The 26916-nt window shown below is 33.4% G+C and overlaps 1 protein-coding gene, 1 long non-coding RNA gene and 1 pseudogene across 24 annotated transcripts; 1 reads left to right on the plus strand and 2 right to left on the minus strand.

The window, feature by feature from the left end:
- Positions 1 to 2044: 2044 nt before the first annotated feature.
- On the plus strand, positions 2045 to 8036 carry LOC125852017 (glycine-rich domain-containing protein 1-like). 23 transcript variants are annotated; one of them, XM_049531746.1, is made up of 11 exons: positions 2050 to 2191; positions 2748 to 2930; positions 3118 to 3235; positions 3332 to 3586; positions 3979 to 4434; positions 4974 to 5512; positions 5948 to 6146; positions 6774 to 6953; positions 7039 to 7646; positions 7698 to 7732; positions 7763 to 8036. In XM_049531746.1, exons 2-11 carry the CDS (start codon positions 2752 to 2754, stop codon positions 7828 to 7830), a joined length of 2637 nt encoding a protein of 878 aa, XP_049387703.1. In that variant the 5' UTR covers positions 2050 to 2191; positions 2748 to 2751; the 3' UTR covers positions 7831 to 8036. The 23 variants fall into 23 exon arrangements, with proteins under 23 accessions (XP_049387695.1, XP_049387703.1, XP_049387704.1 ...); XM_049531747.1 differs by having other exon boundaries at positions 7039 to 7618; positions 7670 to 7732; XM_049531748.1 differs by having other exon boundaries at positions 7039 to 7595; positions 7647 to 7732.
- A 3695-nt stretch (positions 8037 to 11731) lies between these two features.
- LOC125852013 (uncharacterized) lies at positions 11732 to 12290 on the minus strand. The gene is made up of 3 exons (XR_007444959.1): positions 12145 to 12290; positions 11911 to 12004; positions 11732 to 11813 (listed from the first exon to the last, which is right to left on the minus strand). It is a non-coding gene; the product is annotated as an uncharacterized LOC125852013 (long non-coding RNA).
- Positions 12291 to 22027: 9737 nt separating this feature from the next.
- Positions 22028 to 22124, minus strand: LOC125852018 (U6 spliceosomal RNA; annotated as a pseudogene).
- Between the last annotated feature and the right edge of the window lie 4792 nt (positions 22125 to 26916).

Raw genomic sequence — 26916 nt, forward strand, 5'->3', positions numbered from 1 at the left:
TGTATATGTATAGCGAAATATACATATTTATGTNCAGGTTGAAGAAATATTCCTCTTATGTTGTACTGCTCTTCATTTCACATTATTTTGTTATTGTTAGTGTTCTTATTTCTTTTTCAAGTTACTTAGGTTGTGCTTTATTTTAAGCCGTGGTCTATTAGAAAACTTCTTTGTCTCTACGAAATAATTAAGGATAAAATCTACATATACTTTATTCTTTCCAAATCCCACTTATAAGATTAAATTAAGTATGTTATTGTTGTTCCTCTTCGGTTCTCCTTTCTTATGGTAATCTTCACGTGAAAAAATTCTTGCTGGGTTTTCCAAACACATAGCCATTAGCAAATTGGAACAGATGACATAGTATACGAAGTTCTAAAAACTCTCGCACAGGGTTTTCCTTGGTTCAGTTTGTTAATTTCCATATATAATTAGTATCATGTTTCACTCTAACGTTCCACAACTAAAAGTTCAAAAGGTTTTAGCTAGTAGAATGGTCAAAATTCCAACTTCAGAAACTCAAATTTCAAACACAGGCTCAAATAACTTTTAATGGAGTTTTATAATATGAAGTAGCTGTAATATAAGAATTTATCATACAAGTTTTTATTGTTGCCCTACAGTCTCCTATTGATTTTTGGCAGCCATGATTAAGTACTACAACAAATTAGAATTGGCAATTCTTTTGAAAAATTGAAATTATAGTTCTCTATTATATATAGTATATGTAAGTTGAAATTGAATAAACTGTGTCGATTTATCATATCACAAAATACTAAAATTAAACTTTAAAATATCAAATCATACCTAATTAATATAATATAATATTTTTCAATACCGTAACCTATCATACCATCTCCGGCCCTGATAAATAGTGTGAAGCCAGCCACGGAATAAAACAAACTGTTTACTACTATAATGTTGTGTAGTCACGTTATTTGAGTGATTCTTCTGGTTGTACTACAACATACTATGTAGTACATACAAAAATACAAAATGAGCCTTGTGCTTTACTTTTTGTATTTGTTTCTCTCTTATACTTTGGAGTACATGACTACTCTATTACGTACTAATTTGTTTCCTCAATACATTACTTGGATGATGTTGAGTGTGGGGCTGGCTTGCGTGTTAGGTGAAGGCATATAATTGTAGTAATAAACAATTTTAACGATGTACCTTTTCTTGTGAATCATGCTCAATTATTTTTGTTTTTCTAATATAGAGATAAGAATAAATAAAATATCTATTTTTATTAGTATAGCCAAGTAAAATGAAGCCAAAAGAGAACATGTCAATGTCAATAAAATTTCAGTACCCTACCAATAAGGAATCAATAAAACAACTAAAGAAGTCATTGTCAAAAAACTTTTTTTTAATAATTCGATGAGATTTTATCCTTTGAAGAAATTTCCGTCTAAATTCTTGGTAAATTGGTGAGAGAAAGAGAAATAGTATTATTATACATTACAACATAAAATAAGAAGAGTAAATGAAATAAGTAATTTAGAGTAGAATGTGCATGAGTGCCAATAGACTACTATAACAACAATATACCTTGAAAAAATTTCATAAGCAGGGTTCGACAAAAATAACATTTACATAATTTTATTCTTAATTTATGACGTTAGAGAAATATTTTTTTAGTAAGCGTCCATTTTAAGTAGTGCATATTAAAACAAGAGAAAATACAATAAAAAAATTAAGTCAAGTATGAAATTATGAAAAAAATATAATAGCAACGTCAAAAAATAAATATATTTTGTATCATCTTATATATAATACTGAAGTAAGAAGAAATAACACCAATAGAAATTGTGGTAGAGTGATAAATATTTCTTCGTTCTTAATTAGAGGTTTTGAAATTGCGTTCCCCTAATCATCTTTGTTACATAGTGTTTTACCCTACCATGTAAGACTTTACAACGTGCATTCGAATTTAATCGAATTTCGAAGGGACAAGGATAAGGGAGGTAATTTGGTTTGTAAAAGGGTATTTATGTCCAAACATAATATTTTGTACTTGATCGCAATACTCTCAACTATAAGCTGATATCGTACTCTTCATGGTGTACTATAAAATTGGAACTTGCAAACCAAATTACTCCATAAAATATCTTGCATTTCTCAATTAAGAACTCGCCATCTCAGGTGGAGTTCTCCGGCGATCGATCGTCGTCTCTTCCGTTTTCCGGTGAGTCAAAATTCAGAAATCGCTTTTTTACTCTTTCTTCCTTTGCTTCAGGATTTCTCTGTTGCTGTTTGTTTCTTGTTCCGATCAGTTGACTTTTGAGTATTAACTGCCCACCAATTGTTCAACGTATCGTTCATCTTTCTAGTTGAGTCTTTGCTGTTAGAGATTCCTATGCTCTTTACCTAAATTTTGTTCAATTTTTTCTCTTTTTGGTTCTCTTTATTTGACAAGTGTTCTGCGTGCTATTTTCAGTTTTGTGATTTTACTACTGTACGTTGCTATGACTTCATTTGGACGTGAAATCAATTTTTCTGCACAGTAAAAGAGTGATCAATGTAATTCAGCGATATTTTTATCTTTTATACACCGGTTCAGTTATCTTTGATAAATCCATAGAAATCATACAAAATGGATTTTTTTTAATGTGGTTTTGTAATTTCATTTGTATATTTCTGTTTATCTCATGATGTTGATTTGAGGATAATTTTCCAGTTTCTGAATTGATGTGCTGGAATTTTAGTACTTTTTGATAAACATTCATGCTTCAATTTGACAGTAGAATGGGTATTAGTGAAAAAAGGATGGAGATGAAACAGCAGTTAGAGTGGAATGAAGCTCAGAAGACTCTGATAACTGTGGACCTTGTTGCTGCAGCTAAAGAGCAGCTCAAGTTTCTTGCTACCGTGGATAGAAACCGTTGGCTGTATGAAGGCCGTGGCCTGGATAAAGCCATTCATAGGTCATACATAATCTCTAAGAGTTTGTCCCGTGTTAATTGTTTTTCAACTATGAATACTAATTATTTGAAAAACTTTACTTTGTAAATCATTTTCCTTTTCTTCTGATCTGAGGTAATATTACAAGTTAATGTTTCATTTCTTTAAAAGGTTACTTTAGAGAACAGCAAATTAAAATCCCAATTTCAGGTACTACTCATGTTGGCTACCACTGTTGGCAAAACACTCTGAGTCCCCATACTTTGACGGACCCTTGGTTGTTCCTTTGGATTGTGAATGGATTTGGCATTGTCACCGGCTCAATCCCGTATGTGTCTTAACTAGTGAAACATTTGTTATTTAAATTCTGTGACTAAAAGCTATTTATTACATACTTAAATGTCCTTTCTGCCGTCTTTTTCAGGTTAGATACAAGACTGACTGTGAGAAATTATATGGGAGAATTCTTGACAACCATGATGTTGAATCTTCTGTGAATGCGAAATCAAAACAGGATACCGAAGAACTGTGGAAACACTTGTATACAAATGAGCCTTATGATTTGGACTCAGCTAGAGCTCTTTCAGAAGATGTCCATGCAAAAGCTATACAAGCTGAAAAGTACAGTGATTATGATCTAGTCTCTGCTGTTACACGGCAAAGCCCATTCTTTTACCAGGTGAGCAAGAGGAGGTTAAGACTCTATTTTGTGTATAGCGCATCATATCAGCAGTCAGACTTGTACAGTTCACAAGCTTCTGTTTTGGTTATTTATATGCCAAGTTTGAGAATCAATGGTTTATGTCGAACCATATAAACAGAATGGTTTAACACTCTTTCTGAAAGTGATAGTAAGGAAAATCCAGAGCTGGAAGGTATAAGAGGCATTCCTTTTGCCTGACATCCCATCCTTAAGGATATAAATACCTAGGAGGCCAGAGAAAAAACTTCAGCTGTTTTCCTGCTAATTGTTGTCAAAATCATGTTATCCTTAGTGATTCTAGTGGCGTTATTTTTGTTATCTACTCTATTAAGCAGCGATGTAAAAGTTCTTTTATGTCTTTCTTATAGGTGTCTAGACCACACATAAACAACGATCTCTATCTTGAAGGTGCTGTGGCTCGATACAAGGGTTTCTTACATCTGATCCGGAGAAACAAAGAAAGATCGATGAAGAGCTTCACTGTTCCAACTTATGACATAGACCTTATCTGGCATACTCACCAGTTACATCCTGCTTCTTATTGCAAAGACCTTGTTGACATTATGGGTAAGGTTTTAGAACATGATGACACTGACTCAGATCGAACAAAAGGGAAAAAGTTGGATACTGGCTTTTCTCGAACTACAAAGCAGTGGGAAGAGACATATGGTTTAAGATATTGGAGGGCAGGTGCAATGTATAGAGGCAGTTCACCATCCCCTCTTGGGAATTCTTATTACCCCTCCAACCCTGTACGCAAGAACGCAGATATTTTCCATGAGCACCAAAAGATAATGCAGTATCCTGAGATGGAAGCAGTAGAAGTAATTTTCAGCATCTTTCTACTTTAGCTTTTGTCATCTCAATATTGTTTACATATTTTGAGATTCAATATAACTGATATATCTAGGATACTTGCATATAATGAATTCCATTTCCAAACTATATCTGAAGGTAATAAGTGCAAGGATGAGTGATCTGGAGAATGTGCTGAAAAACCTAAGTGATCTTTTGTTTTCAATCAGTATGCTATTAATGCTAGAGATCATAGGGGAGCCATATTATTTTATAAGTATATGATTTAAATCCAATGTGGAAAATTATATTACAACTTTAATCCTACGTTGACATTAAAGACAAATCATTATCTGTGTCTGGTCTTACTATGACAGGTAGGGTGTCAATTCATTAAACTGTATCGTTCAGGGCCTATCTTGAACATTGCTGCTCTCTGATATGAAGAACATTAATGTGTAACCTAGATTTATAGATCACTTCACTTAAAATAATCTACTTGTCTTATTGCTTATGAAGACTTGACTTCCAAGTTGTAACTTTTAGTAACTTCTCCAATTATTTACAGGTTATGTTAGAGCTTGTAGATATCAGAAACTTACCAGAAGGACACAAGGGAAGCTTCTTTGTCTCATTTAGCAAGATTCAGCCTGATAGAATCTTCAATGCAAAGAGAAAACTTACTATTTTGTCCGTCACTGGGGAAAAACAGGTTGCTTATTTCCAATGTGAACCTAATGGGCATCTTCTTTTTGATCTCATGTCCTGCTCATCATCTGGTTTGCCTATTCCGAAATCTGTTAAATCTGTGGGTTCTGTTAAAGTCTCTTTAGAAGATTTGGTTTCCCCGACTTCAAAACTTACAATGGAAAAGTGGTTGGAAGTTGTGCCAAGCTCTAAAATGGAAACACTAAAGCCAATCTGTTTACGAGTAGCTATCTCAGTTACAACACCTACTGCAGCACCATATGTCTTTCACTTTGTCCGTCCTCGAGCATTCTCCAAAAATTCTTGCTTATTCCCACTTCCTGGAAGGATTCAGCATGCTAAGAATTGGACTCACGTCATTGATGATGCTGGTGATGAGGTCACTAGCCTTCAAATGAGGTACTTGATGTTTAAGCATTCTATGTTGTTGATCTTATTCCGTATAGGGACTTTAACATGGATGTGCCAGTTATTGATATACTATCTGCTTTCTTATCTTTGTCCGTTTATTCGTGGTTAACTAAGGAATCATGATAATGATTTCTTGTGGTATCATCTAAAATATTTGCTACTTTGGCATCACCATCAAATTCTCAGAAAGCTTTTTTTACTTCTTTGAAATGAAGTTGGGGGTAATCCTTTTATGAATTCTCTGTTCAGCCTAATTCAGTATTAGGGGACCTATCTGATATTCTAAATGTCATGGGCCCTTGTGTTTGTAGGTGAAAATTTTAAGCGAAACCGATAATTTCACCAAACATGTATGAGAAGTTAGAAAACTGACATTACCTTTACTCCTTGCTGCTTGAAATTCTGTTCATGGCTCCACTGTAGGGACTCGAAGAAATCCAAGGGGGAAACTGATTCTACATTGCACAAAGAGGTAGTTGGCATCAGCAAGTCTAGCGAGGTACATTCTCTTGCTGAGTTAGTAGGGAAAGAGTGGTTGCTGTTAGATGCTCAGTGGTCTCTTCAACTTCAAACATCCAGCAGTGATGATGGCCACCTTTTTGAGTTGGCTGGTCAGAGGAATGTGAGTGTTTATCCGCCACTTCTTCCTTTTTTTTGTTCAAAAACAACAGGAAAGTAGATTACTGTTATCATTTGATGTATACCATTGTCACTCTTACACTCATCTATTAGATGATTGATATGTCCCATCAGATTTTCTGGAAATGCATCTTTGCTGATAGACACTAATTATCATTCATTTAAGATTTTTATTTCACGTTCCTCATTGGGTTTTCCAGGGAACATGGCTTTGCTGCTAACAGTCTAATAGAGCCTCTAGCTCTCATTTTCTTACTATTTTTCTCTTGCGGAAATATTTGGTGTTTGGAACATTGCAAAGCTCAGTAGGTATTAAGTTATTAAATTTGGTAGTTGTTCTGGCTGCTGTGAAATGCTATTTATAAGTTGAACAATTTCAGCCACCTTAATACCTATACACCTAATGTCATTAAATGTGGCCTTCTCAGCAATTTGTAGAGACTGTTTCTGTGTTTTCAATCATTATGAATTTGAGTATTGCGATCAAAGTTCTCTTATACAGCTTCTCATTTACTTATTTCAAAGTCATGAAATAGCTGAATTTGTTGGGTGTTACCCATAATTAGCATTCCACAAGTTAACATTGTTCTGGATCTCCATGCATTTATAGTTCCCACACTCATATTTTGTCCAGGTGAAATTCTTCCCTGGTCAGAGGCTGGATTATGAGCACAAGCATTGTACAAAGCAAAGGAGTCAAGATGATTTTATGACAGCGGTAGAGTTCTCTGCACAGGATCCTTATGGAAAGGCAGTGGCGTTGGTTGACTTGAAATTTGGAGTTATCAATGTAAGTAATTTTGTTATACTCTTGTTCCAGTATCAACTTGTGGAATCACAGTTCTCTAATAGATATGGTTTCCTTGTAAAATCAGGTGAAAGAGGAGTGGTTTCTTTTGCCTGGTTCTATAACAGCTTTTGTACTTTGTGATATTTTGAAGAAAGAAGGGTCTAGTAGCCTGGTAGGCAGTGCCAAACATTCGAAAGAGAAGAATTTTTCCACTCGAGAAACTGATGTGTGCCATGAAGAGGACAACAGAGCTAATCTGGAATCTGAGACAGAGAAGGGGGTGAAGTTGGACCTGGAGGCTACCAAAGGAAACATTGTAGCACCCGCAAATGAAGCAATCAGTGGAGGCTGCGGTGATCTTATGAAGAGGGGAGCCTGTGGCAGTTGTGGTGCTGTTTGTGGAAACAAATTAAAGAGTGGTGGTTGTGGTGGGTGCGGAAGTGGTGGTTGTGGAAGTATGTTAGAAAGCAGTGGCTGTGGCAGCGGCTGTGGAAGCGGCTGTGGAAGTATGTTAGAAAGCGGCGGCTGTGGTGGCAGCGGCTGTGGAGGCTGTGGTGGTGGTGGTTGTGGAAGTATGTTAGAAAGCGGCGGCTGTGGTGGCAGTGGTTGTGGAGGCTGTGGTGGTGGTGGTTGTGGAAGTATGTTAGAAAGCGGTGGCTGTGGAGGTTGTGGTGGTGGTGGCTGTGGAAATAGGTTAGAAAGCGGCGGCTGTGGAGGTTGTGGTGGTGGTGGCTGTGGAAATAGGTTAGAAAGTGGTGGCTGTGGAGGTTGTGGTGGTGGTGGTTGTGGAGGGAATAGTTTGAAAAGCAGTGGTTGTGGTGGCGGTGGATGTGGTAATGGTTTGGCATCTATCACAACTGTTGAAGTTAATGCATAAATGACATCCCAAAGGAGGGTAATAATAAAAGTTATCATACTTTTTATGTTTGTTGAACCCTGTTCAGATTACAACACTAAGCTCTTGATGAGACTCGTGTGTCTTGTAATTAGGATTTCAACTGTTGGAAATGTTTGTTGTATTATTATGAATGTAAAAAGGAAATAATGTGTCAAGAATGAATGTATTATATGTTGTTCTAGTGACTGGTTTGTGTGTGTAAAGTAGTACTATTATGGAATAATGCAAAGGAGTGCCGTTTGAGCATCTTTTCAATGCTTGATAAATATTGCTCTGAAGCTGAATTAGTTTTGCTCATTTATTTGCTAGTGTTCGTGGCTGGAACCAGTCATTTATCTCCCTCCCAGTTAGCTGCGGCACCTGCCTTGTCTTCTTGGTAGGTTTCTATCTCACTTCATCGCATGACGCTAGTGATTATTTGAATTCATAATCAAGTAGGTAATTTGGGCCATATCTACTTGTAAATGAATAAATCTGGCAGGAAAAACATTGATTTTGTTGAGAGATTTACTGATGCATAAAGTGACTTTACCTGATCAGGTCACACAAAAACCAACTGCTAGTAACTTCTTATACTTGTTGGTGTGTTGAATACGAGTAATATTTACTTGTCCAAGATTGGAGTAAAATGCTAATGAAAGAAACTAAGAAAGGGAGGGTCTCATTGGTCGAACAAATCCTTTGCGCAGTTATAGTTTAGTTCCAATGGATTGTATATGGAAGAATTCCATCAGTACCCAAGTGGCCATTATGTGATATGGTTGTCCTGTTAATATAAAGAGACTAAACTCCTTCGATGGTTTGTCATTAGAAATAATTACTAGAAAGGTGTCTGCTTAATACTTTTATTACTGAACAATATAATTAGGAAAAGAGAATCATGTCAATTGTATTTCTAAGAGATGTTATTTGAAAAATGAGATTATCGAACGCATGCTTTTTAAGAGATGTGATTTGAAAAAAGTGTGTATATAATTAACTCTTACACACTATATCTATATATATATATATATATATAATATAAAGTTTATACATTGTGTATATAGATGTATAATGTTGTATACTGAATGTATAAGCATTGTTGCAAAAAAAAAAAAAAAGAGGCTATGCGGGTGTAATGTGAAATTATGGGTTACGTAGATGTAATATTTTGTATTGAACAGTAGATTTTATAAAAATTCCCTTTAAATGTTACTATTATTCTCAAATAATATGGAAAATGAGCCCTATTAATTGAAATGATCTTTGACAATATTACTGATGTCTACGATAAAATGATTGGAAAACACTTTTTCTTATTTTGCTAGTGTGCTAAATTTGACAATAATGATAATGTGACGTATGTGGGGGAAATAATACATAATGGGAAGAGAAAAAAAATTTATATCTTCTGTGATAAGAAAGAGGTAATAGATATATTGCTGAAAAATATAAAAATGGTTTGGAATATAAATATAGTTTGTGAAGATATTTGATTATAGCTTCATATCTAGATCATGTTGTGTTCAACACATCCCTAAGATCTTTAATTATATTGCTTTTAACTTAGCAACTTCTTTTATTTTATTTCTTGGTACATGAATTTTCTTAGGTGATGATATCCCCGAATCGAATTGTGAATAGTGTTATATGCTTCTTTGAACATATCATATCTTAAATGAATTAATAGATAACTAATTCTATAACAAATAGTCAAGTCATTCAAAAAAAATGTATCTGGTCATTTCTTCTCCTAACAGTAACCTATTTGGAAAATTCAAACATGATAGAGACATGTACCTATTTTCTTACTAAAATTAATGAGATATGAGACTTCTAACTCTCATCGAAATTTTAAAAATATCTTTTCTTTATCTTGTATAACATTATGCGTTGCTTCTCACTCAACATAACATGCATATTATTTGTGAATATATATGATCAAAATGTGTTTTTAATGTATGGATTTTGATTTCATCTAGCATACATTATGATCATTTCCACTAGGTTTACACCTTACGAATCAAATGAAATCAAAATTCATATATGTCAAGGACAATCTTGATCACTTTTATATGTATTAAATAATTAATACTGCCAATCAAAAACTGCATTTCAACTAATAACTTTTAAGGAATTACTTGGATCAGAGCAAGTTAAGGTTATTTATTTATTTTTTAATATTTAGTTTGTTTATATATATATATTGGTATACAATATAAAATATAAAAACTTACTAAACGTTTGATATTTTGAGCATCTTAATAAGTTATTTATAGATTCTTACGCAACTATATAAGAGCTATTTATGAGGAAAAAATAAATCCAATGTTGAGTTAATTGTATTGATGTCTGTGTGGAGATTCTTATCCTTTAAATTCCAACAAAACATGGATAGTTTCATGTGTTACTCATGTTCTTGTTTACGTTGCAATATAAGTTATACTCTCTTAGTCCAACAATACTTGTCCACCGTTCACTTTACACACTTTTTAAGAAACTATAAATGTAAGGACAATTTTACTATATCACTCTTTGAATATAATAAATATAATGTTTTGAAAAATTTACTCCCTCATGATTTTTAAGAAAAACCATATTAAAGGATTACATGGGAAAAAATTAACTAAATTTACCTTAAAGATAAATAATTTAAGATAACTATATTTAGAAAAATAACATATAATTTGAGATAGATGAGATACATACAAAATCTGATAGTATCACTAATTTTAAAAATATAATTAGTAAAGTACTACAAATATTTGGTGACGATTTCACTAATCAAAGCGATTTAGAAACAATATAGTTAAAGAAATATTTATGAGAAACCCCAAAATTCATTTTAGAAGTAGTTTTATTACAAAATACTCCATAGAATTTCTTTTTCACTCCATAGGTCTATTTTTTTTTACCGATGAAGTTAAAAGTAACCAATTTCGAAAAGTGTCATTTCGTCAATAATGCTGGCCAGAATTATGTGTTACGCTTCTCCCAATAATTTAAAGAGACCTCACTCCTTCATAGTAATATTTTTGTGATTAGAAAAAAAAAATTCCATTTGATTGAGAATTCAAATTATTTTTTATGCAAGAAAATCAAGTTACAATAAAGTGTTTCTGGTTCATTCTTTGTCCATTTGGAAAATTCAAACCTGATGGAGACATGGAGGGACCCCAACACTAGTAGCTACTACATTACTTATGTTCACTTTCAAACATAATTATTCTCTCACCGAAAGTTGAAAATTATGCGTAGCTTTTCTAATTTTGTGTGCAACCTTACTAGCTCGAGTAATTCAAATTCGTATAGAATAAGTTAATTACAAAATAAAAGGTTGATCTCTACCAAAATAAATTTTGAGGTTACATATATATGCGCTTGAAGGAGAGGATCAAATTGTATATGAAAGAAATTAGATATGGAACAATCTTTAGTGCAAATTTTGTTGATAATTATGTAGATGCCTCTACGAAAACAGAGGTGATTGAGCTGTTGGACTGAAATAATCAGGGCATTGTGCACGAACTAATAATTACAAAATATAGTAGTGATAAATCAAATGACAAAGAAAATTATACTAAAACATTCATAATATATTGTTTGGTCATTTAATAGCGGCCTATATAAAAGAAACTAATGTAAAATCTAAATTGTTGAGAGAAAAATCTCCTCCTAATAAAACAAGACTTTATAATCGACTAATGAATGATATTGCATATATTATGATATGAGAAGAATGATCTTTAATTTATAAAAATTCAAACTTTTCTTCTAAAAAAAATAACCAAATATAAAAGAGAGATTTATATTAGACAAAATTAAAACTCAAATATGATAAAAACACGAGACAATCAACTTTGAAGCAACGAACAAGGACTAACATTCTGAGAGATCTAATAATAGTTTATCAACAGATGAAGAGGATAGAAGGGTCACAGCAACACTCATCAATCAGGAAACAGCAACACAAAGCTGCCAGACTGCACCAACGTAAGTAAACAGAGACAAATTCAAGATTTAAATAAATACAGTATTCAAAATTCCCGAAAAAAAAACAACAAAAGAAGGGGCACTTACCATCCCTCAAGAAAGCCAGGTTCCCTTCTTGGAGGAGGAGCTGCATAATAATATTGAGGTGGTGGAGGCATCACTGGAGGACCTTGATAATAACCTATACCACCATTAATTAATTAAAATCAATTGAGTGAGCTATGGGAATTAATTAAGGTTGATTAACCAAAAAGAAGTCAGAATTAAAGTAGATTAGTTAAGATTAATAGTAGTATATAGGAAATTAAAAGTTAAATATACCTTGAGCAGGGTAGGGATGTGCATACTTTGGTGGCTCACTCATCCTTAATTCCAAACTTCTTCACAATATCTCACTGAGATAAATATATGTTTGTTGTAAAGAAATACTATAACAAGAATATTTATACACAACCACACAGAGATTTTCATTTTAGTCTTTTTCAAAAAAAAAAACAAATGTCACATTTTTATAATTAATTTTTTTAATTTTTTTTTTTTAAAATCTTTTTCACATTACTTTCCTCTAGCTTTATTAGGTATATAGGACGTAAATTTGTGTCCCTACAAATGATGTCAATTGACAATAGTTATTGCATGATACTTTTTTTGTTTAACAAGTAGGTGCACAAAATAATAAACTTCAATAACACTCTATACGTTGTCTTGGTACATGGTGGAGCAGTTGCAATTTGTCCTTTGGCCAGAAAATTTCGATAGTGGAACTAGTTTATTGGAATGAGTGACTTAGCAAAATCATCACATTACATTGGACCGAAATATAGTGAAGTATATATTCAGAACTACTGAGATGAGCATCAATATTGTTAGGACCGAAATAAGCAGGTGTAATGCGGAAGCTAGCAAAACAAACCTCGAAAGACCACGAGTAAGAAGACAAATAAGAAACACATCAAAAGAGATAGATTTAATGTGGTTCGGTCAATCGACCTACGTCCACAAAGGAGATGAGCAATCCACTATAAATATGAGAATACAAAATATAGAGAGAAACAACATCAACCAATTCACTCGGAATACAAGGAGGTACACAAAATTCTCCTCCATAACCGCAACTCTCAAAACCCTAGAACTTCATTGTGAATGCTGATTAAGTTAGAAGGAACAGTCTTATATTTATAGAGTCCTAAAACCTTTCCTACAAGAAAAGGACTATTCAAAATATTAAAACCTTTTCCTAAGAGGAAACCCTATTTACGGTAAGAAATCAGGGCAAATAAACCCCAACAAATCTCCCCCTTGGCCTGAATTTCTGACAAAATAAATTTGTCCACCTTCTTCACATAATCTTTAGAATCTTGCGTCTCTTCTCCATAATCTCCTCCATCAAATCTACGTCTCGACACAGAGAACCTCTCTGAAACAGTTTCTCCAATAAAATCTTCATTATTGTCAAAAAGGTTACGACTATAACTACACCCGTCAAGATAAACATCCATCTCTAACATGGTTCCATCATTGAACCATGGCTCTGATACCACTTTATTGGGAAAGGCAAGACACTAACAAAAATGCCAGACAGGATAGCAGCAGAATAATACTCAAAACTAAACTTTCCCTTTCAATTTGAACCAAGAGAAGACAAATCAAATCAACCAATATGAAGAATGGACAGCAAGTATATCTACCAAACTAAAACAACAAGATAAGAATAAGCCAATCACACAAGACACAACGATTAACGTGGAAAACTTTTCGATGTGAAAAGTAAAAACCACAGGACCAAAAGCTCCACTATAAACACCAAGAGTTACAAAATTGTTCTCCAAAATTGGCCACAAAACAAGCGCCAAACAACGAGCAACAACAAATCAAGATTGCACCAAAACTAGAGAATTAAAGAAGAGATTTCACCCAAAAACGCGCTATTGTTCACGCCTCAAAATAAGAAGCTACAGACCTCCAAATCCGATCTCCACCGTTGAAGTTGAAGAACCAGATGCTGAGAACTCCCAGTTAAATTTGAGTACGATCCAACGGTTAATGAAGCGGAAAACTGTGTCTGAAGCGAACTGCCTGAGCAGAAAATTTTCAGAAGCAAAAACGGAATTTTTCTTTTTTTCTCTCAATCTCTAAAACGAAAATCTTTTGATTTTTCTCTCTTGTGTTTCTGAAAATAAGACCAAATAAGCCTTATATATGCCACATAATAGTTGGGTTATGGGCTAAAGTGGGTTGGTCCTAATAAAACTTTTATTTTTCCACATAGGAAGGAAAAAAAATCTTAAACCCAACAATTCTCCCCCTCACAACTATGTGGAGGAGACCGTTATCCCGGTGATCATGCAACAATTCTCAAACTTCCCTCTTGGAAAAGCTTTAGTCATCATGTCGGAACCATTATCATTGGTATGGATCTTTTCAAGTTCAAGCAACTTAGAATCCAACACATCTCGAATCCAATGATACCTCACATCAATGTGTTTAGACCGACCATGAAATGTAGAATTCTTGCCAAGATAAATAGCACTTTGACTGTCGCAATAAAGCACATACCTTTCTTGAGCATAACCAAGTTCCCCCAAAAATCTCTTCATCCAGATCAACTCCTTGCAAGCTTCAACAGAAGCAATAAGTTCAGCCTCTGTAGTAGATAAAGCAATACATTTTTGCAACCTAGATTGCCAAGACACAGCTCCCCCTGCAAAAGTAATCAAGTAGCATGAAGTAGACTTACGAGTATCAACATCACCAGCCATGTCTGAATTAATGTAATTACAAAGCATAGGCTTTCATGTACCAAAACACAAACTAGAAGTGCCACAAAGATATCTCATAATCCACTTAACAACATTCCAATGCTCTTTTTCCGGATTAGAAAGAAAACGGCTAACAATACTAACAGCATGAGCAATATCTGGTCTTGTACACACCATTGCATACATCAAACTACCAACAACTGAAGCATAAGGAACTTTCTTCATATCTTCCTTCTTACCATCACTGGAAGGACAATGTCTAGTACTTAATTTGAAGTGCATAGCTAAAGGTGTATTGACAACCTTAGCTTTGTCCATGTTGAATCTACGAAGTACTTGCTGAATATACTTCTCTTGTGACAACCACAACTTCTTGGCATCTCTATCACGGACAATCTGCATGCCAAGAATCTGCCTTACTGGTCCTAAGTCTTTCATAGCAAAAGACTTATTCAACTCTTGCTTCAACTCTTTAATCCTGCAAGCATTATGACCAATAACAAGCATGTCACAAACATAAAGCAAAACAATAATAAAGTCATCATCACAAAATTTTTGCACAAAAACACAATGGTCTGAAGAAGTCTTCTTGAAGCCCTGCTGACTTATAAAAGAACCAAACTTCATGTACCATTGCCTGGGAGCTTTGTTTTAAGCCATACAAGCTCTTCTTCAATTTGCAAACATAATTCTTCTTTCCCTTGACTTCAAAACCTTCCAGCTGCTCCATATAAATTTCTTCATCCAAGTCACCATGGAGAAAAGCAGTTTTAACATTCATCTATTCAACCTCTAAATCCAGACTTGCAACCAAGCCTAGAACCACATGAATGGATGACATTTTCACAACTGGAGAGAATATCTCATCAAAATCAATCCCTTTTTTCTGGCTAAAACCCTTCACAACTAATCTAGCCTTATACCGTGGAACTAGATTACTATCTTCATGTTTCACCCGAAAAAACCACCTGTTTTTCAAAGCTTTTCGATCTTTAGGTAACATAACCAAATCGAAGGTATGATTATCATATAGAGAATTCATTTCATCCTCTATAGCATCAAATCACTTTTCTTTTTCTTCATTTTCCATGGCCTCATCAAGACTCTCTGGTTCTCCCCTATTAGTCAAGAGTACATACTCATTAGAAGAATAACGAGATGAAGGTATTTTCTCTCTAGTAGATCTTCTGAGAGAACTCTCTGGAGCATCAATAATAGTTGGTTGTTGATCAACCACATCATTTTGCATTGGAGCATCAGCGGCATACTGGTCATTCTGAATATGATCATCATCTTCAATATCAACTTGATTTTCATCATTTTGAAGATTTTCACCTGGTGAAATAGTCAAAGGCACTGGATCAATATCAACTAGGCTGACACTACTCTGAGAATCAACTTTCTCAACTTTGTCAAGATCTTCAATTTTTTGGTCTTCAAAGAACACAACATCACGGCTTCTAACAAGTTTCTTCTCAACTGGATCAAAGAAACGATAGCCAAATTCATCTTGACCATAACCAACAAAGATACATTGCCTAGTTTTAACATCTAACTTTGACCTTTCATCCTTAGGAACATGCACAAAGGCTTTACACCCAAAAACTTTAAGATGATCATTAGAAACATTCTTACCAGACCAAACTCTGTTAGGGACATCACCATTTAAAGCAACAGTATGAGATAAATTGATAACATATGCAGCCGTATTAAGTGCTTCTGCCCAAAAGGAATCTGGCAGCTTAGCATCTAAAAGCATACATCTAACTCTCTCAACAAGAGTTCTATTCATCCTCTCCACCAAACCATTTAACTGAGGAATCGTTGGAGGAGTTTTCTGATGCCGAATACCCTGCTCTCTGATATATCTATCAAATGGGCCAATATACTCATCAACATTATCAAAACGAATGCATTTCAATTTCTTCCATGTCTGTCTCTCAACCAAGGCCTGAAAACTCTTGAACACATCAAGTACCTGATCCTTGGACTTCAAAGAGAATACCCAGAGTTTGCGAGAATAATCATCAATAAAAGTCACAAAATAATGTGCACCACCATGAGACCTTACATACCTTAAAAGGACCACATAAATCAGAATGTACCAACTCCAGCAAATCAAGCTTTCTTGAAGGCGGATGACTTTGAAAAGAAACTCTCTTTTGTTTACCTGCTACGCAATGAACACACTTGTTCAACTTTGCTTGTTTCACTCCAGAAAGCAAAATCTTTTTAGCCAAATTGTTCATCCCGTTCTCGCTCACATGACTCAGTCTTCTATGCCATAACAATGATGAAGTATCATTCTCCACCAAATTCACTGAGCTTCTAAAAATGAAGCCCTGGAAAACATACAAGTTAGACAACTTATCACCACGGGCTACAACCATCGAATTTCTAGTAAGCTTCCACTGGCTAGCACCAAGGGTATTAACATAGCCCTCATCATCAAGGTATCCCACAGAAATCAAATTCAAACGAATATCTGAAGCATGTTTGACATTATTGAGAACTAGTTTGGAACCATTGCTACTTTCTAAACAAACTGTCCCAATACCAAGAACTGCAACCTCATGATTATTACCCATTTTCAACATCCCAAAATTACATGGAGTATAAGAGGAAAATAATTCCTTCTTGGGCGTGACATGAGAAGTAGCACCAGAATCCACAAACCAGCTAGACTCATTACGAACAAGATTGACGACATTTTCATCACAAGAAACAAGAAGATCATCATTAGCAACAACAACAACACGATTTTCATTGTCACCTTCTTTCTTTTGTTGTCTCATATCTCTCTTGTACTTAAAATAAAATTTCTTGATATGACCATTCTTGTGGCAATAGTCACATGTAACATTCTTGTATTTAGACTTTGACTTACCTCTACTTTTATCTCTATCATTCTGACCTCTGAACTTGTTTCTCCCCCTATCTTCAGTAACCAAAACATCGGGGTGTGAAGTAGAAGAAGTTGAGCCTTGAGATCTTCTTCTCATCTCTTCATTCAAGACACCACGCTTAGCATATTCTATGGTCACAACATCACTGGGAGTATAATTAGTCAAAGAAACTTGAAGAGTTTCAAAAGAGTCTGGCAGAGTATTAAGAAGCCATAGTCCTTGTATTTCTTCATCGAATTTTACATTTATTTCAGATAGTTGGTCAAGAACACCCTGAGAATCATTAATACGATTAAAAATAAGAGTGCCCTCTTTATACTTGATATTTATCAATTGTTTCAATAGAAACAACTTATTGTTGCCAGTCTTCGAAGCATATAGCGTCTCGAGCTTGTCCCACAAATTTCTGGCATGTGTCTCATTCACAATGTGATTTCAAACATTATCTTCTACCCATTGTCTAATATAGCCATAAATCTGCAAGTGCTCAAATTCCCATTCCTCATCCGTCATAAACTGGGGTTTATTAGAGGTAAACACAGGTAAATGCATTTTCTTGACAAATAGAAGATCTTTCATCTTTCTTCTCCAAATATGATAGTTACTATCATTCAAACAAACCATCTTGCTCATATTTTCCTCCATCATTCAAATCAATTATCAACAATAAATCAACAACCAATGCTCTGATACCACTTGTTAGGACCGAAATAAACAGGTGTAATGCGGAAGCTAGCAAAACAAACCTCGAAAGATCACGAGTTAAAAGACAAACGAGAAACACATCAAAAGAGACAGATTTAACGTGGTTCGGTCAATCGACCTACGTCCACAAAGGAGATGAGCAATCCACTATAAATATGAGAGTACAAAATATAGAGAGAAGCAACCTCAACCAATTCACTCGGAATACAAGGAGGTAGACAAAATTCTTCTCCATAACCGCAACTCTCAAAACTCTAGGACTACATTGTGAATGCTGATTAAGTTAGAAGGAACATGTCTATATTTATAGAGTCCTAAAACCTTTCCTACAAGAAAAGGACTACTCAAAATATTAAAACATTTTCCTAAAAAGAAAACCTATTTATGGTAAGAAATCGGGGAAAATAAACCCCAACAAATATATGGGCTGTGGTGGGAACGTGGGATCCCTCTATCATTAGTTAGAAGTCTTAAATTTGAGCAATGAATAATTTAAATTAATCAAACTCTAATATAGATATTGAACACCGAGTGCGTGGAAATCAAAAAACAAATAAGTTGAAATGAGCACTATTTCTCACCAAAAAGAATAGAATAGTTACAAATTCGGCTTTGGGTTATCACAATCAATAGAAAGTAAAACCTTTTTAGATTTTACATTTCTCCTTTTAATCGTACAAGTTCAAGAAAAAAAATTATTTCTTCTAAGCCTCTAGTATCTAAATTCTACTGATCCCATTAATTTAGATTAGCATCGCACAACATATATCGTAGTGTGTGCACTTTAATTTGGAGAGAGTCAAACAAGTGTGCTAACTTGGCCTCTGAGCTAGCCCATTGAATTAGCCAGCCCAACCTGGCAATGCACATTGCAAACATATGGTTGAAGCTCTATCATCAGGCGCTTGGCCCAAAATCCAAATGCAGCCTACGTCTGGCCTGAAAAATGGTCCATTTGCCAATGGACTTTTAACACATTTGATCGCTCGATAAGAAAAAATTATAGCAGTTGGCCAATAATATGCAATTCATACGATGATGTCTGACCTAGTAAAGAAAAGGACATGTTGATGCTAGTAAAAAATTTAGTCCTACCAAGTATTTACATCAAATCAATGAATGCATGACATGTGTTAAAATTTTCAACATCTATCACTTAAACATATATAATTAACTATTGTATGTTTTTACTTTATTAAATCACTCAACTATAGTTAGATTCCATCGTTTTTATATAAATATCTAATGCGAATAAGTTTTTACCGATGCTTCCATGCCTTGTAATGATTATTGCATCGAATGTTTGCAAAATTGCCTAACAAATATAATATTCATATAGCAAATTGTTAAAAGTGACAAAAGTCTCACATTGATGGTTAATGAGATGAGTGGACTCATTATAAGGGCCGCACAATTCTTCTCTTTTTGAGCTAGCTTTTAGGGTGTGCTATTCAACTAATTCCTATATATATGCGATGAATAATAACACTTGAATTGTTATCTCTTGTTCAGCTGAAGGACATTATTATCTTTAAATATTCTTGTACACATACTTTTATATATTCAACACTCTATCATGTATAAAATAGTATAGAATCAATTATAGAAAAAGATATAATTCTAACATAATTTTGATTGAATAGTAGTAAAGATTCCAAACCCGTGACATATATATATTCAATGTTATATGCAGAGAGCATGATAGGATGTTGTTACGGCACTTGTTGGCCTCTTTAGTCTTTCCCTCAAAAATGTTTATATTAGGCGTTTCAGAATGTTACTATTGGTCAAACACAGTGGCAAACACACCTTTTACATACTAGACATTTTATTTCGTTACGCTCCATGAAAAAAAAAACTTACATTTAATATATCTGTAAATATTGAAGAAAAAAGGGTTCTCAAGACTTAGGATCTATGTAGCATGTCTTCATTTTCTTATTCATAGGTTTGTATAAATTAAGGTTGGCTACTTTCTATGAGTATATATTTATTACATTTATCCGTCTGTTTTAACTTGATGTCTTTGCGGGAGTTATATCTCCACCCTATTGGTACTCTATAGAAGAAAGAAATCGCAGCACTAGGATAGTCCAAGACAGAGGCGGACCCACATGGTTTGGTGAGGGTGCATGTGCACCCGTTAACTTCGAAAAAAATCATGTGTATATATGTATATTATTGTATATATATCTTAAGAAACTAGTAGAAAGTAGGATATATTTAATAGTGCACCCATAAATACAATAGAAGTGTCCTTGTGCAGCTGGTACAAGCTACTGAAGTCACCTCACACCTGCAAGACCAAGGTTCAAACCCAGCTTAGCCCCTATTACATTTGAAGTCTTCAAAACTTGGGTTCGCCTCTGATCCAAGACTGGTTGAAATCAATTAGAAATAAACATCAAATTGGAACAGAAAGGATTAACTTTAATTAAACTTACGAGCAGTAATCAAATTGGAAGACAAAATGTGATAATAGGCTGGCACTGTGTTTGCAAAGTTATGGTGTACACAACTTATCTGGACTGACAATTGGGTCCATCAAATCGTTTTGAGTTTTTCTGGGGAATGACAAAAGATCAAGCCCACTAAATATTTTAATGGGCCTACATGTTTTCTTCTTCAACACTCACTCTTTCCCAATTCAATTCTCCGTCTATTTTTACTTGTCCATTATACTTAAAAAAATAAAATTAATAAGAGATATTTTACCTTTTTTATCTATTTTACCCTTGGTATTAAATACTATTCAATATCTAATACATTTCTCAAAGCATTAAATTTAACATATTCAAAGGGTGATATAGTATTAGTAATATTATCCCTATTATTTATTGTTTCATAAGGTGTGTGTCAAGTCAATATAGGACAACTATTATAGACACAGGGAGTAAAAAGTATGGTACTGACGCAGATCGATTCGATTCAATTTTATGTATTATTAATTTGATTTATTGATTTTTAGTTTGTGATTACGCTAAATTGATTACAAAATTAATATGATATTTACTATCAATTTTTAGTCTATTAAGATTTAATGTTTGGTTTAACCAATAGAAAAAAAATTCATATGATTATATGTGCATAATCTTCATAAAATTCAGAAATAGTAGTAAAAACAAAAGTGTAGTATAAATTTTTACATTGATCACTTTTATTTAAGCCAAGATCTTTTTGAATTTCTTCTAAGGAGTCATGTAATAAATTGTGAAAATAAGATTAATCATCTGTTTTTGTCATAATCAAATCTAGAAGAGAGAAGAGAAGGTAATACTCGTTTGTGTTGAAAAGAAAGAAGATATCACAATAAAGAGGCTACCTTTCGGGCTGAAAGTAATACTAAAATTTAGAAAATATAATTGGTAAAGTATTAAAGTTATTGTGATATTATTAGGACTACAATAGTTAAAATACAAAATCGTTTAAAATTCATTAACCCAATAACTCGATAACAATAAATTAATCGTTTTTTTTTTGTATTTGCACCCATCCAACCTTTTCTAGTTAAATCAACTTGAGGTTTGTATTACTGTTAGAGAGATGATTAAAATGTAGACTCGATAAATCACCCATACATGGACATGACAAAATAAACATGGAGAAAATTAGGACAAAAACGAATCATAAAAAGTGTCACTTATATACATGGTATACTCTCTCCATATTACCATATATATAATATGCTAAACCAAAAGAGAAAACAGATAATTATTCATAAAATGTAAAATTTATAAATTATATATTGAAAATAAGATAAACTACTTGTTTTAACAAATAAAAATTACCTTGATACAAAAAAGATTTAAAAAAATCAACGATTTCATGGTATATAGGTAATTGAACCATTTTTTTATTTTTGCGTGTCATCTTTACACAAGGGTCATGCTAATCTTCTCTATATCATTTTAATTTTATGAACGGAAAAAACTTGTATATAAGTAAAAAAAATGCATATGCTAACATGTTTTGTTTCAATAGACTACTTTAATTAGCTGGAGAATTTTTGTTTTTCATACTTTTTTTTTTTACATTCGACAATTTGGTACGTACGTTCTCACGTGAACCATTTACCTTGTTAATCTTAAATGATTGCATCTTCTCTGTTACCAAAAAAAAAAACAAGGTTTAGAGAATAATATTACATGATGGTTCATTAGACAATTGAGGACTAAAAGGACAAATGTTAAATTATTACTCTCTTCGTTTCATTTTATGTAATAAGTGTCATTTAACTTGGTATCATATTTGAGAAAAAAATGAAGATTTTTAAAATTTGTAGTTCAAAATAATTCTTAGATATTTGTATAGTTATAAATTAATTCATTAAGGATAAAAAAGAAATTTTAAAATCAAATTGTTCTAGTTATAATAAGATGATATTCATTTTGAGATGAACTAAAAAGTAACAGGAAAATTATATTGCATATATATTTTAATTAAAGGGAGGACTAAAGTGTTTGGAAGAGGGAGAATCAATTCTGAATGAAGTACTACAAAGTATGACATTACTTCTCTTTTTCTACTAACAAATTATGCATTTGCCTAAACTAAGTTGAGAAATTTTCGACCACAAGTATAGATTCTTCTTTTTCTTTTTAAGGGGAGAATTTTCTGTCATAATAGGTTTTAGTTTTTTTAAACAAAAAAAACTATTAAATATATCTTTAAATTATTTAAAATAGATTAAATTTACTCCATTATATTTTCAGGGATTTTATATCTTAAAAGGTCATTGTTTATTTAAGAAAGTCATTAAACTTTGTTTTCTATCAATAAAATCATTTAACACTTTTATCAAATTCCAAAATTCATGTAGACAGCCATATTAACAGTTTAAAGTATACTTTGCTATTTAGAAATAGATTTGATTGTTAACTTGGGCTTAGGCCTGTACTTGTTTATTGATTGGTTTTAATTAATAAAATAGCCTATACGGCTAAAACGTTACATTAAAAAAAAATAATAATAACAGCTCTATCCATAACCTTTCTGATTTTGAGTATTGGAGAAATTAATTGCCACAAATTTACAAGGTAGGGTTTCATATAAAACCATAAATGCACTAAAAAGAAATTAACCAAAAATCTTAATGGACTTGGAAAGACAAATTAAGTAAAAAGATCATAATTATTGGAACTTTATGGCTTATCTACGTAGTCATCTCTTCATGTCATTATCAAAATCTAAAGCAAGATTATGCACCTCCTTTAAATCACATCATGATCCTCGAATTCCACCTCCCATAATTTTTTTTGTTTTCTAAGTTCGATTAATTTGCATAGCAATTTTCTCAATTAATTAGCTTCTCTTTTTAAATTTCCTTTATATAATAGTATTAGTCTTCCATATAAAAATTATTTTGACATTCTATTACTGTTATTTAATTAATAGCTACATAATTGTTATCATTATGATATATATCATATAAACTCACAAGAGTACATTGTCACATATTCAGGACTTAAACATATTGCGCATGTACGTATTATTGAACATCGTGTAACAATCAGCTTTTATAATACTATTTTATGTAACCGCTAGCACAACTACACTCCAACACCCCTATAGTGTAATAGTCCGAACTAAACGAAATTCTTATCAATCTTGTTCAGTTTCTACTACAATTTCTAGGAATTTATAACCATGTAACTTTTTTTTATTGATTGGACAAGTGAAGGACAAGGTAATTATATTTTTCATTCTTATCAATCATGAAAAAGGTAGTAATATTCTCCTCATCATCAGAGCCAACTAAAGCAACGTACTCATATTTATGGTAAATTCTTCTCCCATAGCACAAGCAAAGATGCAATTCTTGCAAGTACCTACCAGCCACCACACGCAATTGATCACACATGCATATACTACGATAAAAATACTTTCTAGCGGCAATAGATATACATATTTACAAAGCGTGTTAAAACTTTTATCAGCAATATAGTTCATTGCAGCTAGTTTCAGTATCGTTATAAGCTTTAGCGGTATTTACAAAAATATTAAAATGTAATTGGCACTAGTAAAGTAGTAATTGTCGCTAAAACATATTCAATAGTAATTAAACTGTCACCGTTAATTGATTAGCGGCTAAAAACTAAAATTATTCGTGGTGTATGTGATATTAGTTTTCCTTCATATTAGTGCAAGCAGTAGTACTATCAGCACACTTGTGGTGGACACTAGACAAGGCAATGTAATAGTAATTAATATATTGTATGTGCTCTAATTATAATTATGTCATAAAGTTTGATTGTAATATAGTTGGTAGAGTGGAATAATTATTGCTCTAGGATTGTAGGTTCAAATCCTCAGTAGCACTTTAACTTTATTTTACCTTGATGAATGGGTGGTTGCCTTTTTTTTCTTCTTCTTTGTTTTAAGAATTTGATATTCAAAATTAACTAGCGTGATTTATGGGTGGTTGGTATTCTTTTGTAAGTGGTTTAATGGCCAATCCGAATTTTTAATTTTGAATATCAAATTCGTAAAACAAAGAAAGAAAAATATAAACATTACTTTACTACTTAGATGAGTGGGAGCAAATACAACGGAAGATTGCATGGGACATTGGGACTGACCAACCAATGTAAACTATATCAAAAAATGATTTTTTGCGACAATTAATTAATAAGTAATATCTTAATTGTGTTAAATATATGAGAAAATGGTCTAAAACCCCCTAACCTATACCCGAAATCCCAACTACACACTCCAATTTTAAGGGTGTACTATTACCCCCTGAACTTTATATTTCTCTATTTTCTACACACTTAAGTGCTGACCTGTCAGGAGGTCTGCTCACCTCCTCTAGGCGCGTTAGAAGGTGAATTTTGACAAAAAAATTCTCTTTCTCCAATAGTCATGTTCCCCATCCTTAAATAAACCATTGTTTCTTCTCCATAGCAACAAAGACCAAATTCTCATACCGGATTCACCATTGTTGATTTCACACAAACTTATAAACTCTCATGGAAAAAACTTAGAAAAAACAATCAATTCAATTAAAGAAAAAATGACATGTTTTTCAATCATCCAAAAATGAAATCTGGATCAGATTTGAAAAAAATTTAAATTCGGTTTACATCAAATTCAATTGAACTCCTTAATGAGAATGTTTTTTTTCTTTTTATTGTAGATCCTTTAACTATCAATCTCAAATTTCAATTAATCAATAAAGGATTCAATCTCAATTGACCTCCATTAATGGCATTGCTAGTGCTTTCGTTTGTTCCTCTTTTGCTGCTCGACCATCAGCCACCACTGTCGCCGCCTCCAGCGAAAGCCAAACCACCAACAAAACCCCGTTCTCCTCTTCCCCTCTCCTCTTATCTCTCTCCCATTCTGAGACAACCACCATGAAGACCTACCTCTGTTCTCACAACAAGGTCGACTACAACAACAACAACAAAACCTTGCTGCTGCACTGCTCCAACCAGCGAGCTCCGGCGAAGCAAGCAAAACTTCAACGTAGCAGCGATATGCGTAGATCCTTTTAGATTATTTTTCAATATTCTCCGACAAGCAAAACTCGAATATCGCTTGACAAGCTCCCGCTATCAATATTCATCTTTGTTCCTCACAATTCCATAGGAATTTGAAAGAATTGTGGGAAGAAGTTACCTTAGAGATTTGAAGAAATTGGGAGAGTATAGGAAAAAGTAGAAATGAATTATAAAAAGATTGAAAAAAAAAATTAATTAATTGAATTTTCACCTGTAAAACGCATGAAATTCACAGGCCAACACAGATCTGGTTATGGCTTTTAAGGGGTGCAATTATTACAGTTTAAAATAGTTCAGGGGGTAATATGACACCCGTAAAATTGGAGTATGTAGTTGGGATTGCGGGTATAGATTGAAGGGTTTTAGACCATTTTCTCATGTACCTTCTGGCAGATACATAAGCCCGCCCATGAACCTAGAAAATAAATTATGTTATTAGAATCATATTTCAATACACAAATCCCCAATGTCACCCTTAACTTTCTTAATATCCTTGTACATGTTTATAGCTCCGTTGGACAACTTACTTCTTGTTCTTGAAAATGATAAAATCTTTTAATAAAGACCCATTTAATCTCATAGTAGCCCAACCAAATTCAAATTTACCATGCCAATAAGTTAGTAATTTTGAATACCAAATTCCTAAAACAAAAAAAATAATCCTAAAGCAAATATTTTAAAAAAGACAATATAAACGTTAATTCTAGAGGTTGGCAAGGAAACAAAAACAAAGGAGGACCGGAAGAGTAGTGGCAACAACCAACATTATTAACGTTTGTAATATATTACTAGTCCTTTCTGCTACATTATACTCCCCTAGCCAAATGAAGAAATAAGAATAATAATAATCGTACACAAAATCAAGTAATTTGGACCCTCACCTTTTCAATCGTACTATATTTTTTTTTTTTGGAACCCAGGATATAACCCGCAGCCGTTACAATCTCTGTCCTTCGGGTGAGCATTCTGTGGTGAACACTTTGTGCGCACTGGGTAAACCCTCCACTGTGTAATAGCCTGCAAACCACGCAGGAAATGTAAACCGCACTAAGCAAGCCCAATGCGACAGACTCGATTCAGAAGGCATTGAGGAGGGATCGATCCCGAGTCATCCGTGTGGATAACCACCCTCCAAACCAAATGAGTCATCCGAAGGACATCGTACTACATATTGAAATAAAGAAAATGAGTCTATTAGTAAAAAAAAAAAAAAAAAAAAAA

This window comes from Solanum stenotomum, unplaced genomic scaffold, assembly GCF_019186545.1.
Source record: "Solanum stenotomum isolate F172 unplaced genomic scaffold, ASM1918654v1 scaffold31610, whole genome shotgun sequence".
NCBI lineage: Eukaryota > Viridiplantae > Streptophyta > Magnoliopsida > Solanales > Solanaceae > Solanum > Solanum stenotomum.

Excerpts from the sequence above, each read along its gene's own strand:
- LOC125852017 (XM_049531738.1), top strand. The coding sequence starts at position 2,752 with ATGGGTATTAGTGAAAAAAGGATGGAGATGAAACAGCAGTTAGAGTGG. Across the intron at positions 2,931-3,117 it reads CTGGATAAAGCCATTCATAG|GTACTACTCATGTTGGCTAC; the intron begins GTCATACATAAT and ends TCCCAATTTCAG. Across the intron at positions 7,733-7,762 it reads CTGTGGAGGTTGTGGTGGTG|GTGGTTGTGGTGGCGGTGGA; the intron begins GTGGTTGTGGAG and ends GTTTGAAAAGCA.